Source organism: Macaca thibetana, chromosome 7 (assembly GCF_024542745.1).
Source record: "Macaca thibetana thibetana isolate TM-01 chromosome 7, ASM2454274v1, whole genome shotgun sequence".
NCBI classification, from domain to species: domain Eukaryota; kingdom Metazoa; phylum Chordata; class Mammalia; order Primates; family Cercopithecidae; genus Macaca; species Macaca thibetana.
Window position 1 is genome coordinate 70,478,758 of NC_065584.1, and position 19,117 is coordinate 70,497,874.

The 19,117-nt window shown below is 33.0% G+C and overlaps 1 protein-coding gene across 10 annotated transcripts in view; it reads right to left on the bottom strand.

The window, feature by feature from the left end:
• MIPOL1 (mirror-image polydactyly 1) overlaps positions 1-19,117 on the bottom strand; it is a 404,420-nt gene that overhangs the window by 308,654 nt on the left and 76,649 nt on the right. For all 10 annotated transcript variants that reach the window (XM_050798634.1, XM_050798627.1, XM_050798636.1 and 7 more), the window contains 2 exons: positions 18,788-18,893; positions 3,196-3,325 (listed from right to left, as the gene is read on the bottom strand). In XM_050798634.1, the coding sequence (XP_050654591.1) occupies positions 3,196-3,325; positions 18,788-18,893 (236 nt within the window). The remainder of the gene's footprint in view (positions 1-3,195; positions 3,326-18,787; positions 18,894-19,117) is intronic.

A 19,117-nucleotide genomic window follows, 5' to 3' on the forward strand; every position in this document is an offset into this window, starting at 1 on the left:
CAGTCTTGTGGGACTGAGCCCTCAACCTATGGGATCTGATGCTTTCTCCAGGTGGATAGTGTCAGAATTTAATTGGAGGACACCCAGCCGGTGTCTACTGCAGAACTGATTACTTACTTGGTGTGTGGGGAAAATAACTACACATTTGGTCAAAAAAGGCTTCTGTGTTGACTGTTGTGTTGAATAAGAGAAAAGAAAAAAGCACGTTGAGTTTGTGTTTTTGTTTCCACTGACGCACCCAGTGATTCCTCACAATAAAAAACTCAGGGATAAAAATGCTATCTATGACAAAACTTCCAGCAATGATTATTCAATCCTTTTAAAGTTAAGATTAAACAACAGGGCACACTTTGGCTATAAAAACTAACATGGCTATAGAAATGAATACAACTTTTACAGATTTTTTAATGTGAAATTCTTAATGAAAAAAGTGGAGTTTTAAAGTGCTTCTTTCTTTCTTTCATATGAGAAAAGAACTTTTATCTGAGGAATGCAAGCCCTTTTAATTATCAGGCCCAGAAAGAATGAAAATGAGACTGCAATCATGTCCTACTTGCCACCCTCTGAGCTATGTATTTATCTTTTTTTTTTTTTTCTTGAGACAAGATCTTGCTCTGTCACCCAGGTTGGAGTACATAGGTTCATTGCAGCCTCCATCTCTGGGGCTCAAGCGATCCTCCCACCTCAGCCTATAAAGTAGCTGGGACTACAGGCATTTATCACCATGTCAAGCTAAATTTTTTAAATAATTTTTTTTTGTAGAAACTGAGGCAGGTAGATTGCTTGAGTCCAGGAGTTCGAGACCAGCCTGGGCAACATGGCGAAACCACGGCTCTATTCAATTTTTAAAAATAAATATATATTAAATAAAAGAAAAAAATTTGATGACTCCAACACCTTTTTTTCAGTCTCATTTGTTATTAGAAGAGTGTTTAGAAAATAAATATAGTTTGTTGAGAGAAAATATTGCATGAAGTTCAAAATTTTCTTCAATTTCACTTCAATTGACTATTACTCTTAAATTCAAGTTAACACTTACATAGCACCCACTATGAGCCACGTACTTTTCAATATTCAGTGATTTGGCTAGGTGCAATGGCTCATGCCTGTAATCTCAGGGCTTTGGAAGGCCAAGGTGAGAGGATCGCTTGAGGCCCAGAGTTTGAAAACAGCCTGGGCCACACAGTGTGACCCCATCTCTACAAAAAACTTTACAAATTAGCCAAGCATGGTGGCATGTGCCTGAAGTCCCTGTAGTCATAGCTCCTTGGGAGGCTGAGGTAGGAGGATCACTTAAGCCCACTTCAAGTCTGCAATGAGCTCTGATTACACCACTGCACTCCAGCCTGTGTGATGTAGCAAGACTCTGTCTCTAAACAAACAACCAACCCATACATATATATATATTTTTTAATTATATATATCAAATATTTTACATATATACATATATAGTCAACAAGTAATTTAGTCCTTATGACAACCTGTATAAGTCCTCATAACCTGCACTATTATATACATTTTGTAGACCAAAAAACTGAGCCTTATAGACTTTGGGTAATTTGTCCATCGCTATACAGCAAGAAAGCAGCAGAACCAATATTCAAAGATAGATTGGGTTCAGAATCTGTGCTCTTAATCTCTACATTACACTGCTTCTCAAATACAACAACATGTAGAGAATGAATTGATTTTTATCGAATTAAATCTATAGCTACCTCCAATCAACCCCAAGCCATCTATCCTTCTAGGTAATGATATTTAAGTATATAAGAGAAAATGTTTGAAATAATGTTTCCCTATGGATAAAGATGGTTATTTTGGAATAGGCATTGTGGAATTTAGGTGAATGTTTTTGTTTCTTTATTTGTTTTTTTTTTTTCCCAACAAGTTTAATGGTCTACAATGAGCCTATCAATCTTCAAAAAAATGAAATCATTAATCTAAACAAAAAACAAATATTACCTAATCACAAGTTGAACACATATTATTAATTATTTGTGGCTTTTTGTCTCCCCAGTGAACCATGTTTTAATTAGCACTTTACTCCGTTCCTCCAAGAGTCTACTACAACACGGGACAAAGTAAACATGCCATAAGTATGCTGATTGATCATTAAATATTAGATTACTGGATTCTATCTATCTGTACAGGTAACATATTTCTAGATGTTCTAGGGCCTTTCCACTAAAGCATATTCCTTAGACTACCATCATGTGTAACATCTGGGAGCTTGTTATAAGGACAGAATCTCTGGTCCCAACCCAGGCCTAATGAACCAGAATCTGCATTCTGACAAGATCCCCCAAGTGATTAGATTGTACATTAGAATTTGAAAAGTACATATTTCTAGGGCATTGTTTCTCTAAGTGTAGTCCATCACTTATCTATCAGAATCACCTGGGTTGCTTTAAAAAATGTAGATTCTTAGGCTCCACCCTATTCAAGTATCACTCAAGTTTAAAAACCAAAGCTAAAAAAAACTGCAAGTAAAAAATAGTAAAGAACAGGAACAGGGATATTAAGCAGAGAGCAGTGAAAGACTTAGATGGCTCAAATAAATTTTAAAAGTGATAATAAGGAGAAGACGAGATAATAAAAAGAGGAGTCACATATGAAGGAACAACAAAACTACGAAGAAATAAAGAAAGTAATTGTATTGAGAGTGATGTGCAATTCTTTCTCTCTTTTTTTAAATTGACTGCTATTCCTGACAGGCAAACTAGCATGCCTAAGGTTTTAGAAAAAGACTGGAGAGGTCGGGCACGGTGGCTCACGCCTGTAATCCCAGCACTTAGGGAGGCCAAGGTGGGCGGATCACAAGATCAGGAGTCTGAGACCACCCTGGCTAACATGGTGAAACCCCATCTCTACTAAAAGAAAAAAAATTAGCCAGGCATGGTGGCAGGCGCCTGTGGTCCCAGCTACTCGGAAGGCTGAGGCAGGAGAATCGCTTGAACCCGGGAGGTGGAGGCTGCAGTGAGCTGAGATTGCGCCACTGCACTCTAGCCTGGGCAACAGGGCAAGACTCCATCTCAAAAAAAAAAGAAAAAAAGAAAGAAAGAAAAAGACTGGAGATATGCAATTTCCTAGGGTAACACATTAAGAATGAGTCACATTTTTGAATACGTAACTACCACCTAAAGCATACCTTTTATAAGTGCTCCTAATATCATAGAGTTTTAAAAGTGTACATACATGTTTAGAGACATTTCCATATGCTTCGCTCGTGCAATTGCTTCATCTCTCTCCTCAATGGCTAATTGCAGTCTAGACATAACAGCTTTATCACGTTCCTTCTGCGCAAAATACACTTCTTCAACCAGAGCTACCAAAATATATAAAGCACACAATCAATCATAGAAAATAAAGGAGAAATGTATACCTTTAGCAAAAATAAAAGCCATAAGTAATTATTATTGTAAGGACTACTCATTAAACTGAATTAATATCAATTAATCAATTCAGAAAATAGTATTTTTAGTAATAGGTACTGCAAAACTGGGATACCACTTCATACCCCTAAAAAGAGCAAAAATTTAAAGGTCTAATAATAGCAAATGTTGTAAGCCTGTGAAATAAAGAAAACTCTCATACATATTGCAGATAGGCAGATACATTTCTACAACCATCTGAAGAGCAATTTGGCAATGTTTATTGAAGTTGAAGATAGGCCTAGCCTAGCAAATCCCCTCTTTGATATGTAGCCTAGAGAAATTCATGCACATATGTAAATGTAAACATGTACAAAAATACTTACTGCAGCATTGCTTATAACAGCAAAAGGTTAGGCATAACCCAAATGTCCATCAACATTAACAGGAATAAATAAATTACATTCAGAATGGAATACTACCCAGCATTTAAAATGACTTGACTATGGACAAATGGACAAATCTCAAAAACAAAATGCTGGCAAAAATAGCAAGTTTCAAAGTAAAACAACTCTACCCACTACTTATGAATAGACGCAGTTAGTAAAAATAATACAATGAGCAGGGCAGGCACGGTGGCTCACGCCTGTAATCCCAACACTTTGGGAGGCCTAGGCGGGCAGATTACCAGGTCAGGAGACCAAGACCATCCTGGCTAACATGGTGAAAAACCGTCTCTACTAAAAATACAAAAAATTAGCCAGGCATGGTGGTAGGCGCCTGTAGTCCCAGCTACTCGGGAGGCTGTGGCAGGAGAATGGCGTGAACCCAGGAGGCGGAGGTTGCAATGAGCCGAGATTGCGCCACTGCACTCCAGCCCGGGTGACAGTGTGAGACTCAGTATCAAATAAATAAATAATAATACAATGATCATGAAAAGGGTAAACACAAAATTCAAAATAGGAATTATCTCAGTGGGAAGGTGGAAGGGGAGGAAAGAAAATGGGTAAGGGAAGAATAAAATAGGACAATGCTGTGCTGTTATAGTAGTGCACATCTGCACAGAGCAGGGGACACTGTTGATATAGATTTTAATACAAACGGCATCATCTAGATTTTTGCAGCACTGTATCAGGAGCTTTAATGTTATCTGAAATTATCATTTCTTAAGCATAATTTTATTGTTTGTATGTTTGAAATCTTACATAATTTTTTAAAACATTACTGCAATGTGGGCCAGGCACGGTGGCTCACACCTGTAATCCCAGCACTTGGGGAGGCCAAGGTGGGCGAATCACATGAGGTCGGGAGTTCAAGACCAGCCTGGCCAACATGGTGAAACCCCGCCTCTGCTAAAAATACAAAATTAACCGGGCGTGGTGGCACATGCCTGCAATCCTAGCTACACAGGTGGCTGAGGCAGGAGAATTGCTTGAACCCGGGAGGTGGAGGTTGCAGTGAGCCGAGATCACACCATCGCACTACAGCCTGGGCAATGAGAGCGAAACTCCATCTCAAAAAATAATAATAATATTACTGCAACATTAGACAAAGAGGGCCTCAAATACCTGAATTGCTGAACCAAATTTTATTTATACTGTCGAACTACAAAATAAACTTCAGAAATATTTTGAAATGCTCTTTTAGTTTGTAAAGCATTGGATCCCTGCCCAAGGATTGTTACAGATTAATATACAGTTAATCAAGATAGTTATTAGGCCCAGCATGGTAGCTCACACCTATAATCCCAGCATTTTGGCAGGTCAAGGCGGGAGAATCACTTGAGCCCAGGAGTTCGAGACCAGCCTGGCCAACATAGTGAGACCTTGTCTCTACAAAAAAATAAAAATTTGGTAGGCTGAGGTGGGAGAATCACTTAAGCCCAGAAATTTGAAACCAGCCTGGCCAACTTGGTGAAACCCAGCTGGAGCCTAGGAGGTACAGGCTGCAGTAAGCTGTAATTGTGCCACTGCACTCAGCATGGATGACAGAGTAAGACCCTGTCTCAAAAAAAAAAAGTTATTATTGTATTTCTTAAATTGTAAGTAGTGGAAAAGTGGTGGTAGAGTATTCAGCATGGATCTAACTAGCCAGTCAGTTCACACCCTGGGCAAGATGGCATAAAATTTCATTACACTACTCAAAACAATATGTAATTTAAAACTTATGAACTGTTTATTTCTGAAATGTTTCACAATATTTTCAGACTTTGAATAACTGAAACCATGGAAAAAGGAACCACAGATAAGATGGGACTACTGTATCAATTCCCCATGCTGGTTTTTTGTTGTTGTTGTTGTTTGTTTGTTTTGAGAGTCTCATTCTGTTGCCCAGGTTGGAGTGCAACAGTGAAATCTCAGCTCACTGCAACCTCCGCCTCCCGGGTTCAAGCAATTCTCTTGCCTCAGCCTCCTGAGTAGCTGGGATCACAGGCGCCCACCACTATACCCAGCTAATTTTTTGTATTTTTAGTAGAGATGGGGTTTTGCCATGTTGGCCAAGCTGATCCCGAACTCCTGACCTCAGGTGATCCACCTGCCTTGGCCTCCCAAAGTGCTAGGATTACAGGTGTGAGCCACCACGCCTGGCGCCTCATGCTGTTTCGACAGCAACTTCTATCAACTGTAGTACACAAAAATGAATTTTATTTTTCCCTTCTAATGCTACAGAATATCCTACCAGTAAGGGCAGTAATAACAGCTTGGAGAAACCAACATGGTGTATCTTGCATAGTATGGTTAATAGCATGGTGTATGGAAGAATATGAGTTTTAATTGTGATCTAAGGTATTAAGGGTTAGCAACCTTGTTTTTGTTAATTTCTTACATTATTTTAGTTGAAGTTCAGGTATATAAAATGGGTAAAATACCACTATTCATGATGTTATGAAAAATTCAATTAGAAAATATATGAAAGCTCTTGGCCAAATAAATAAAATAAAGTGGATCATCAACAAATGTTAGTTCCATTCTACCACTACAGTAAATACTCAAACCACAGTCACAATGTGACTTAATTCCTAGACATATTAATAATGTGGTTTTGATTAATTTGTACTACTCACATATTAAAAATCTAAGTCAAAATTCCTCAATTTTTAGCCTTTTTCATTGGCAGGCAAAAATTATGTAAGGGACTGAAAGAAAAATTATTCTGAATCCATTCTATATTGTATGCTGCATACCATATTTATATTAATAATAGTTTATCAAAAATATTGCAGTGGCTCACATCTGTAATCCCAGCACTTTGGAAGATCAAGGCAGGTGGATCCCCTGAGGTCAGGAGTTTAAGACCAGCCTAACCAACATGATGAAAACCCATCTCTACTAAAAATACAAAACTTAGCCAGGCATGGTAGCTCACGCCTGTAGTCCCACCTACTTGGGAGGCTAAGGCAGGAGAACTGCTTGAACCTAGGAGCAGGAGGTTGCAGTAAGCCAAGATTGTGCCACTATACTCTAGCCTGGAAGACAGAGCAAGACAGGGTCTCAAAAATCAAACAAACAAAAATATGGTATTCTAAGATTTTTTAAGTTTAACATTATCATATACTTCTAAGTTGCCTCCTTAGTGCAGCAGGCAGCACATCAGTCTAATAAAATACTTCTAATTTGTAGGCCAGACAGAAGGGACAAAATGATGGTAAATAGTGATATAAGCATAGATCAACATGCTACCCTGAAATATTCTGAGATATCAAAATGTTAAAATACTAATTACTAAACTTTAAATGCCAATAGGTTTCCTTTCATTTCTATAAACTGTGGCCAGATCTTTATACAGTTACTTGTAATGCAAGTTATATACCACTTTACATGAAATAGTACCTGATGAAAGAGGTAAGACTAGCATATCAGGTGCTTTAGTAATAAGTCTAAACATCTCTATGCTTAAAAGTAAGTATTATATACAGAGGGCTTCTTTGGTCCTGTGTGATCAAGAGAAAACATTTTTTTTTAATGCTACTTCAAATCCAAAGATGTATATGTGCATTTAAAGGATGTTGCCATTTAAGTATTCTAAGGTTAAAATTTTAAATGCCAGAAAACACACATGCACAAACACATAAAATCTAGTTATAGAATTTATAAATGATAAGAATGTTTTTCAAAATTAAGGCATTACTCTAAAGATTCAATGCAATCCCTATAAAAATTCTACTGTAATTCTTCACAGAAATAGAAATAGAAATAGAAAAAACAATCCTAAAATTCATATGGAATCACAAAAGACCCCAAACAGTCAAAGCAATTTTAAGTAACTACCATTTAAAATATATCACAAAGCCAGAGTAATCAAAACAGCATGGTGGCTGAGTGTAGTAGCTCATGCCTGTAATCCCAGCACTTTGGGAGGCCGAGGCTGATGGATCACCTGAGGTCAAGAGTTCGAGACCAGCCTGGTCAACATGGTGAAACCCCATATCTACCAAAAATACAAAAATTTGCTGGGCGTAAGTGGTGCATTCCAGTAATCCAGCTACTCAGGAGGCCAAGGCAGGAGAAGAACTTGAACCTGGGAGATGGAGGATGCAGTGAGCTGAGATCACGCCACTGTACTCCAGCCTGGACGACGGAGCAAGACTTTGTCTCAAAAAAAAAAAAAAAAACCAGCATGGTATTGTCATAAAAACAGACACACTGACCAATGGAACAGGATAGAGCATCCAGAAATAAACCCACACAATTATGGTCAACTGATTTTCAACAAAGGTACCAAGAACACACAATGGAGAAAGTATAATCTCTTCAATAAATGGTGCTGGGAAAATTAGATATCTGCATGCAGAATAAAAATAAGCATCATCTCATCCCTTATTCAAGAACCAGTTTAAAATGCACTGAAGACTAAAACATAAAACCTGAAACTGTAAAACTACTAGAAGAAAACACGGGTAAAGTTCCATGACATTGGTTTAGACAGAGACTTCCTGAATATGACCCCAAAGGCACATGCTATGAAAGTAAAAACAGACTAATAGGATTGCATCAAACTAAAAACCTTCTGCACAGTTAAGGAAACAACAGTAAGAGACAACCTACAGTGTAAGAGAAAATATCTGCAAATGACACATTAATTAAAAGAATAATACCAAAAATATACATGGAACTCGAACTACTCAAGAACAATTAGCATGACCAACATGGTGGAACCCTGTCTCTACTAAAAATACAAAACTTAGCCAGGCCTGGTGGCATGAGCCTGTAATCCCAGTTATTCGGGAGGCTGAGGCACAAGAATTGTTTGAACCCGGGAGTTGGAGGTTGCAGTGAGCCAACATCGTGCCACTGCACTCCAGCCTGGGCGACAGAGTGAGGCTCAGTCTGAAAACTAAATAAAATAAAATAAATAAAAATGGGCAAAGAACCTAACAAATATTTCTCAAAAAAAGACAAATGGCTAACAGTTATATAAAGAAAGCTGCACATCTCTAATCACAAGAGAAAGACAAACTAAAATCACAATGAGCTATCACCTCACCCCTGTTAGATTGGCTATTATCAAAAACATGAAAGATAACAAGTGTTGGTGTGGATGTGGAGAAAAGCAAACCATTACACAATGTTGGTGGTATTGTAAATTAGTACAGCCATTTTGGAAAACGGTATGAGGTTCCACAAAAAACTAAAAATAGATTACCATGTGATCCAGCAGTGCCACTTCCAGGTATGTATCCAAAGGAGTTGAAAGAAGTACATTAAAGAGATGCCTACACTCCCATGTTCATTGCAGCATTACTCACAATAGCCAAGATATAGAAACAACAGATATGCCAAACAATGGATAAATGAATTTTTTTAATGTGGTACAATGGAATACAATACAGCCTTTAAAGGGTAGGATTTAGGTTTCTCAGCTGGAAAAGCTGAAAAAAAGAAGGGATATTCTGTCATTTGCAACAACATGAGTAGACCTAGAGGACATTATGCTAGGTGAAATAAGCCAAGCACAGAGAGACAAATACCTCATGATTTCACATATGTGGAATCTAAAAATGTGGGACACACATAAGTAGAGAGTAGAACAATAGCTACCAGAGGCTGGGGGTGAGGGTGGAGGAGGAAAGGAGAGATCTTGGTCAAAAAATAAAATTTTCAGTTTGACAGGAGGAATAGGTTCTGGTGATCTATTACACATCAAGGTGACTGATAATGAATAGTAATGTATATTTCAAAAAGCTAAAATAATGGATTTTAAATGTCCTCATCACCAAGAAACAGTAAGTATTTGAGGTGGTAAATATGTTAATCAGACTGATTTGATCATTTCACAATGTATGTACATGTACTGAAACATCACATTGCACTTCATAAATCTGCAAATCATACATCAATTAAGGGAATAATATATACAGCTATTATTTGTCAATTAAAAATAAAACAAAAAACCCTCAAAACCAAAATTAAGGTATAACTGAATGACAATTTTTAACATCTATTAGGTTAGATGTGAAATTTGTTGTTTATAAAAAATCCTGATTCTGGAATTCAGTACTTTCGAAGGATCAATATGCAACTCTCAAACATTTTTAGTAAAGAAAACTTAATTGTAAACACTGAGCTTTTCCAAGGTGGATGACTATTACAAAGTTCACTAGAAAATCAATATAGCATTTTAGTTGGAATTTGCTCATTAAACACCCACAGCTCTAATGCAAATTATGATGGAATGAATAAAGCAAATACGCATGCTTCTTTCTTTTTATTAAATGTAAAATCTACTGTTAATTGCATCTCATATGTCATACAAACTTTTCTCCTTAACTATTAAATAGAAGCTTTAACAAAAGTCATTAGAGATTCTCTTTCTTTGACTTGAATAAATTTCAATATTTGTTCAGTAAAGGTTCACAGCAGTTAAATTACATTAACAAATATTATTAGCTACTATGTAAGCCAACCAAGTAAAATACTTATAGTGTAGGTAAAACAAATCATTGGGTGTTTACAATAATATTTGGATATCTCCATTTTTAAACACGGTTATCAAATATCCTATAATTCTTAGTCAAATGAGAAAGATTCAGAGAGGATCACCCGTACCCCCCTCAACCAAATACTCAAATTTGTTTAGTAAGCTAATTGTTTTCTAATATGGGCAAGAGTAAATATGAAGAAGCTGAACCATACTAAGTATGAGTTTATTGAGTCAAGGCAGAGTACATATTTTCTTAGTAGACCCAAGTCTATTGACAAATCCATATTCCACACTTTTCAAACTACTTTTAAAATACAGTAAGAGTGAGACAGTACCTTGGATAACATTCTAGTTTAAACATTGGCTCATGATTCTCTAAATAACATAATTTGGAGGACAGACATTTTGCAGGAAAAAAAATCCATCTGTTAACATCCTATGGTAGTTACGTAAACATAAAAGGCTAAATTAAAAAGAAGGAAAAATAAATCATTAGGATTTTAAACATATCAAATAATAACTGGATAATAATTCATGCTGGAAAATTCTAAGCAATATAGACAATAATTTTGTAAAAGATCAGACTTTACTACATATAAAGAATCTCAGATTCTATGAATATCTACCATTACAGTTTTACCTGAGCAATAACCATCTGGAGAAGAATTATAATGATGTCACATTGATTTCTTGCAAATCTGAGAACAATTGGCATTTATAAAACCACCAAATATATATTCTAGAACTACAAACACTATATATTTTAATTTCCTTAATAATTGTAATTTTTCCTTCTTTGCATAAACTGGTTATTGGAAATTTTAAAATAGATGGTAGATGACCCACACCAGTAGAAAATTAACCAAAACCTACTCAAATTAGTTCAATGTTTCTGTTTTTGGCATAACAATGCTGAATTCAACTGATTACTCCAGAACTTCTTTCATAGATGGGACTATTTGTTTTTTAAAACTGGACTTTGCAACATTTTATACAATTACTTTGTAAATAACTTTTTCTGATTAAAAAGTAGTACAAACTCATAAAAATTTAAAGGAGAAAAATATTTAGTATAGCCTTGTAACCCTGTAATTAAAATAAGCAGCATATGTTTCTACATTCTTCAGTACTCTTCAAAAACATAAAATAGCACATGAAATTTTATCATTTGTACATGCTATATATGATTCAACTAAGATGCTCCTAATATGAGATTATGGAAGTTTCCAACTATTGGCTATATAAACAACACTGTAATGAATATCTTTGTATACACATCTTTATGTATATACATACCTAATTAAGAAAATTACTAGAAGTATGATGACTAGATTAAAAGTCAGCTTTTAAAACTCTTAATATATACTTCAAACTTTCCTCTGTAAAGTTGCTGTAAATTTATACACTCAGTGTCAGTACAGAAACTGTTCAAGATTAATTTGAAAATTATGCAAAATAGTACGTTTCAGTAGCAAGACAATGAATCAAAAGCATTTTTTAAAAAACCCTCGATTACTATACACATGTATTTACTATAGAAAACTCAAAGACTTTATAAAAAATATGTTCTATGCTTACATTCAAAGATTTAATATATGTGATATTGGAGCTACCTTTTCCAATGTGAAAGAGAAAAATTTATCCCTGAAGCATTAATATCAGTATTGATAATTATATGCCTTTTGAAATATAACTTAAAAATTTTTTGTGTATTTACTAAACAGACTATCAGCATTAAATTTTAATAGATACCAATATGAAAATTATTTGAAATATAAGTGCTATCTAAATATTTTCTAATCTCATTTCCTCTTTAGAATCATTAGACATGTGAAAGAGTCGATAACTTTCTGAAAAGTTTTATTTTTGTTATTTTTATGTTGTAAATACCTTAATTACATATATTTTCAAATGCTTGACATTATGCTAAAGTCCACTGTATGTTAAACCCAATAAAATATTTCCAGCTGTTGGCTATTCTTACATATAACGGATCCTCCGTCTACTGCAATTTTATTGTTTTTCCAGAAAAAAACAAACTTTTCTAGGAAGCAAGGATACAAAATTGGTTATATTCTTTCCTCAAGTATTATTTGACCTGGCACTCGCCAGAATTCATTCTGATTCATATCCATAGAATTCTGTAGCCAAAGATAGTAATATATTCAATAGTCTATCAATATTTCTACCTGCTGTGTTTCACAGAGATGGGCCTTCATGTTCTTATCTGAAATTAGTGGTCATATCCTTGAAATCCCTTTTCTTTTCAAATTAAAAAAATAAATATAGATATAAATTTAAGGCAGCATTATAATTTAATACTGTTAAGGCATTGAAGTATTAGGTTAAAAGCTATCACATTTTATTGATGCCCATTATATACACAGAAAAATTAGATTCCAATGTGTATTATTTCTTAAAGATAAAAATTAAGCCATTTTCTATTCTGGTAAAGAAAATTAACTCTTCTTCCTCTTAGATGGTCAACATCATCTGAGATATGATACATAGTAACAGATAATCTTTTCACAAGAGAATAATGTAAACATTTTCTATAATATAATTTTTTCTCCCATTTTAATCCACTAGGGTATCTTGATATACTTGCTATTAAAGTATATCAATTAAACTCCTCTTCTCCCTACCAAAAGAAAATAAACATTCTCTGTAATAAAAATATATTGACAATATATTTTTTTAATTTACAAAGTATCAGTCTAAATTTGCATGCATAGAAAGAAATCTATGTTTAAAGAGAAAAATCAAATGCTTGCATCATCAGTACAAGTAAGTTAAGCAAATTATGTAACCATTGAATTACAGGTTAAAATGCAGTAAGACAGATTAGAAGATAGATAGATAGATAGATAGATAGATAGATAGATAGATAGATAGATAGATAGATAGAGACTTAAAAACACAAGACTTAGGAACTAAGGAGTTCTTTTGGCTAAAACCTAATATTGGCTTTATTTCAGTTTAATTGGAAGAGGATCTCAAATTCATCTTCTCCATGAGATATCAGGAACCTGGATTTCTCTTTGTACCAAAGGTTAATAAGAAATGTGTCTGCAAAAGTCAAACAGCATTAAATACCAAAAACTGATTATTATTCTACAGGAGTTGTTCTGTCATTCATAATCTCTCCATGCTCCAACCTTCCACAGCTAATCTTTAATGGATGACATGCAAGAAAGAAAAATAACTAACATATAAAGCAGAGGCTCTAAAGAGAGCTTTTAAGAAATAGAAAAATAAGGCTTTTAAAGAAATATAAATATTTTAAATATCACAAAATAACATATAAAACACTATTTAAATAAATACTTTTATGTAAAATTCAAGCATCATCTGCATGCTATAAAAGCAATAGAATAGAATATAATAGAATAACAAAAATTAAAGAGACAAAAAACACTAGATAATGCCCACTGGGACTGTTTGGGAAAAATGAAAGGTTTAATTGAACAAGCTATTTTTAAGATGCATAAAAACACATCATCACTGACATAAGAGTAAATTAATGGATGCAAATCAGGCCATAGCATACTATATCTCATTGTTAAATTCAATTGAACTAAAAGCAATTTTAAAATGCTTGTGTTTTAATGACTTTTTTTAGGTGAGAAGAGATACATACCTAAAGAACAAAAATGCAATGTTTCTTCTCTGCTTCTCTAAAACATCCCCTAGCATTTGAAGGTCATTCATACAATTTTCAAATAATATTACCCACATGTATAATTTAATGAGCTAAAACTCAGTAAAAAGTTTTAAACAGCTACAATGAAGTAAATAATTAACACATAGGGAGTGAGATGGTCATTTCAGCTTTTCCTAAGACTAAATAAGACCTACTTATTATACATTCTAACTTTTTTTTTTAGAGATTTTAGATTTTAAAAAATATTTCAACACTTTTGAAATAAGGTTAATTCTAAAAATCAAGGAAAACTCAAAACTGGGGATCAAATTAAATTGTTAATAAAAATTATTTGTAAACTATTTTAACAAAAGAAATAAAAATCAATTCCTTATGAAACAAAACCATATATAAATTACTATCCCATACTAATTATATAGATAAGTATGGGATATTATTTACATAATCACACATTTAGGAACACTTTGAGTATGTCCTCTATTAGATGAAGAAGTCTTGAGAAAACAAGATGGTTACATCATCATCATCTTATCATAATAATTATTATCGAGTGCCTTCTATGGGTTAAGCACTTCATAAACATTATCTCACTTAAGCATCACAACAACCTATAGTAGATTTTAACTAATGCTTAGTGAGGCTGTCATTACACATGATAGGTGGCAAAAAGATTAGAACAAAGGTCTGAATTCAAAGTCTGCGCATTTAACCACTACTTACAACATGTATGGTGTATTATGATTTCAGAGAAGTAATAACAGGCACAAAAAAAAAAATGTCTGAGATCCCAAATCTGTCTTATATGCTGATCTATATTCAGTGTCTAACACAGTGCCTAGAACATAATGAGTCTGTAATAAATATTTGTCTGATTTGTAAAGAAGTAAGCATAGTTCCTGTGAAACATTTAAGTGCTTAATAAACAGTGTCAATGATGGTGACAATGACAATAATGATGGTGAAGTGAGAAAGGAAAAGAAAGGTAAGGGAGTCAACCATCAGAGATTTTAACATGATAGGGAACACAGCTGAGTTTCAAACTCTCATAAAATCACATTAGAATAACAGATTTGTGTTATGAAAAAACCAATGGGGAAACAAAGGAAAAAGACTTGAAGCTAAGTAATGGTCTACATAAAAGTTCATCATAGGTACACATTGCATAAAAGCTCAAATCTTTTGCATCCCATTTCTTTTATTTTGAATTCACATTTGAGTAAAATGTATTAGTGATATTAAATATCTGTATCTCAACTGCAGTTTTATTAATAATCAAATACTTTGTTTCTTCTTCTGTTTGTCCATTTTTCAGTTTAGTGCCTTTCAAAATCTATTAACAGTAGCCCATTAATTTTTACTTAAAAGCCAAACAGAATAAAATGTCTTTTCACAACTTCTGGCAATAATAACATCAAAGATTTCAGAATTTCATAAACGTAAAGCAACAAAATAATATTAATTTGAGCCACAACTTACTGAGTACTAGTTATATATCATGTTCTTTGATATATTAACACTAATCCTTAAAATCATCTGGTAAGTTGGTTAATATTCACGTTTTACACGGGAGAAGATTAAAGGAGGTTAAATAACATGCCCAACGGTAGAGAATCAATATCAAGTGTCCAAGCTGTAATTTGAACCTGGATCAATGTGACTCTAAGGATTTTGGTCTTCCCAATTGCTCCAAACTGCCTACTGAGAACTGGACATCTTTTGTTTTACGTGGTCTTGACTGTACCAGAGTCTTATAAATTATACAATCACCTTGGAAGACAAGATAGACTAATGTATATATGATACATAATAAACATAAAGATATAAAAATAAATACAAGGAAAAGCTGAAAGACTAAAAAAATGGCATGGGTAAAAAATGGCAAAACTGGATCACAGCCATCATAAAACCATATGGTCTTTATGTCTCAAATTTTAAGATTAGAGGCAAGTAATTTCTTTAAAAAATCACATCTTTTGAAAACAATTTTTTTTAACACTAAATCTATGCTCATTATAGAAAATCTGAAAAAGGCAGAAACTGTTCACTGAAAAATTAATAGTTTCACTTAAAGACCACCAACAGTTGCCTCTTATTTTATATAACATACATGTATATATATTGTTATTTTTACATTATATTATAGTTTTCCCCCTATTTCTTTCACTTAATAGTTATGATGTTTTTCTCATATCCTCAAATATTCTTAATTATTACAAAATGTCTCAAATTATAAATGTATCATAACTTATTTAATAATTCCCTTATGGTTAGACTGTTTTTAATTCTCTTGCTATAGCAACTAATATTATATGAATATCTTTATATATAAATCTCCGTATTTTACATACTCTAAGAAAATACCTACTATTTCCTTAGGGTACCTCATATTTTAGTTAACATTTTATTTTTAAAATCTATAGACAGGTTGTCTCCTATTTGCTGTTTCCAATGTTTAGTTCAGATGTTCTTATAAGTATTTCTTTTATTGTGAAATGGTTTGATCTTCTTAAACATATATATTCTGCTTAAGTATATTATAATACTTATGTATGTGTGCGTGCTTATATTTTGCCAAATACACATTTTATTTCAAATATAAAAATGAGCAGTCATAGAAACAAACATCCATGCATATGTGGATTATTTGTTCTTTCACATTACAAGAAATAAAGAATTCGTTAGATATAATCATAGTCCTATACTGCTCTTTTTTCTATTAAGATACTAACAAGGTAGTTTTTGTTGTTCTGTTTTGCTTTTTGACTGTACCTCCTATTCATCAGATAGAAAATAAGTTTATTTAAGACAAGCTTATTTAAGATCATACATAAAATGGGAAAATATGAAAAGGTTCAAAAGTCCACCAAAGGGTCAGTTACCAAATTTTCTGTTGTTTTAAACCAATGAATTTCTTCAGCAATTCATATTTTTATTTTGACATAGTAATAATAATTCTTTCTAATGTTATAGGCAAAATACTTTAAGTCTCTTCTTAAAATGAGATAGAAGTAAAATATTAAAGAGGAAAGATACACTTTGAAAATTTATACCTTAAAAAAACTTTGGGGAATTTTCATTTTGTGTCATTTTTATAAGCAAATGGTTGGACATATCTCTCTTAGTTAGATTGTTTTGTTCCAGAGAAACTAAATAACACTGTTATTTTCATCAATTTAGAATGCTATAAACATTTTATTAAACATCTTTTAAATAATTGACATTTATTAATATAATATTTTGTTATTAATGAGAAATATAATTATAAGAATAACAAAGTAATCAAATTATTTCCATTTTATGAATGCATGATTCAAACTGTTCAAATGGGAACCCTTAAATACCAATAAATAAATATTTGAAGTATCTGCTTGGCTACATTATAAAAAAATTAAGTAGTAAATATTATTGCTTAATTAGGTTTCCCTTCCAAGAAATAAATGGGCTAGGGCTAGGCAGACACATTAATTCATGATTTTCAAGAGGTTATGAAAACCCAAATCTTATTAAATTATTTCTGTAAGACATATGCAAAGTTAATATTATGCAAATGCCTTAAAACAAAAATCTTCTAATAGTATCCAAAACAAATTTCTTGTAATAGTATCCTAACAATTAGTATATTTATATATTTGATTATAAAAAGCTAAGAAATTGCCAAGTTGTTCTAAATTTATATTTGAAATACTTATTTTTAACAAACTATTAATTTTCCTCAAAATATGTTGCTCTCATATTTTCCCACACACAAAAATAAAAACGTTATGGTAGTTTAACACTAACAGAAAAGCAACCATCTAGTATTCAGCTGGTGTATTTATTTATGGTCATCTTTGATATATTTTCATAGCAATGTTCAGTTCTATTTTCCACAGTAATATTTTAAAGACAAGCTCTACTAGTTAATCAAATCTCTGACCTAAAATAATTCTTTCACATATGTAATCCCATTAAAGTGACTTGCAAAGCATGATGATAACCTCACACTAATCACAAAATTCAATTGTTTCTTAAAAGCATTCCAAATGATATAAAAATGTTAAAATCAGTGATGTCTAAAATGGCTCTGAATGCTAATGTCTATCACTCTATGAAATTTCTCTTTCCTTAACATACTAAAACAATGTGAGAGAGACATTCACAGTGACATACACAGATGGAGATCACAGACCATTGAGAATCATTTCATTGTATCTATAACATATCAAAAACACATTAAAAAATTTCTCCTTGCAAAGACCTGTGAGTAAAGATAGACTCCAGAACATATTTAAGGTAATCATTTATAATCTGAAAGTTTGGCAACCTTTCACTTTAATCTCAGGCAAAATATTATCTCTATTAGCATCTACATCATCAGATGAAAACTTATTAATTGCACAAAACAGATTTTTTAATCAAATGTAGGTTTCCATTGGCAATGAATATGTGACTATCTTCATACAAAGGAGAAGTATTTCCTCTCAACGAGCTAAAACAATAAGTGGTATTTGAACTGCTGGTTGAAAGGTAGAGGCACTGGTAATCATTATTTCCCCTTGTTTGTTCAGCCCCTTCCAACAAAACAAACAACCTTTTTGTGATTGGATTGACATGGTGTTAACAATGCATTTAATGCCCAAATCAGTATGAATACAGGTAAAGCTCTCACTAATACCAGTACCAGGATGTTAAAGCCACCTATTTTCTAAGCAGCCAAAAAAAAAAAAAAAAAAAAGGAAAGAGCTTCCCTCCTTTGGCAAATAAGCCAATATGCTAGTATTCACCAAGACACATCATATAATAACCTTGTGTGTGATTCTTCAGGCCATATGTTAATATTCCTCTACTATACCTGCTGTGTTTTCAGCGATTTTAGCTTCTGTTTCTTTCTCTTGGAGTTCCAGCTTAAACTTTAGTTTTCTCTGTTCTTTATCTTCTTCAGCCAATTTCTGTTGAAGCTAAAGCACATTAAAAAAAATCATGGATTTTTATCTGACAAAGGTCTTGCAAAAATATAATTAATTTCAAAGTTTTTGGTTTTTTTCTTAATTCTTATATAATATTTAACTGCCTAGATATATAACTCCAGAAAAAAAATTAAAAATTTAAGCTATTTATAAAGTAATAATTACCTGTAATTATATAGAAATTATGAAAACATCCCAATATACACTTAATTTAT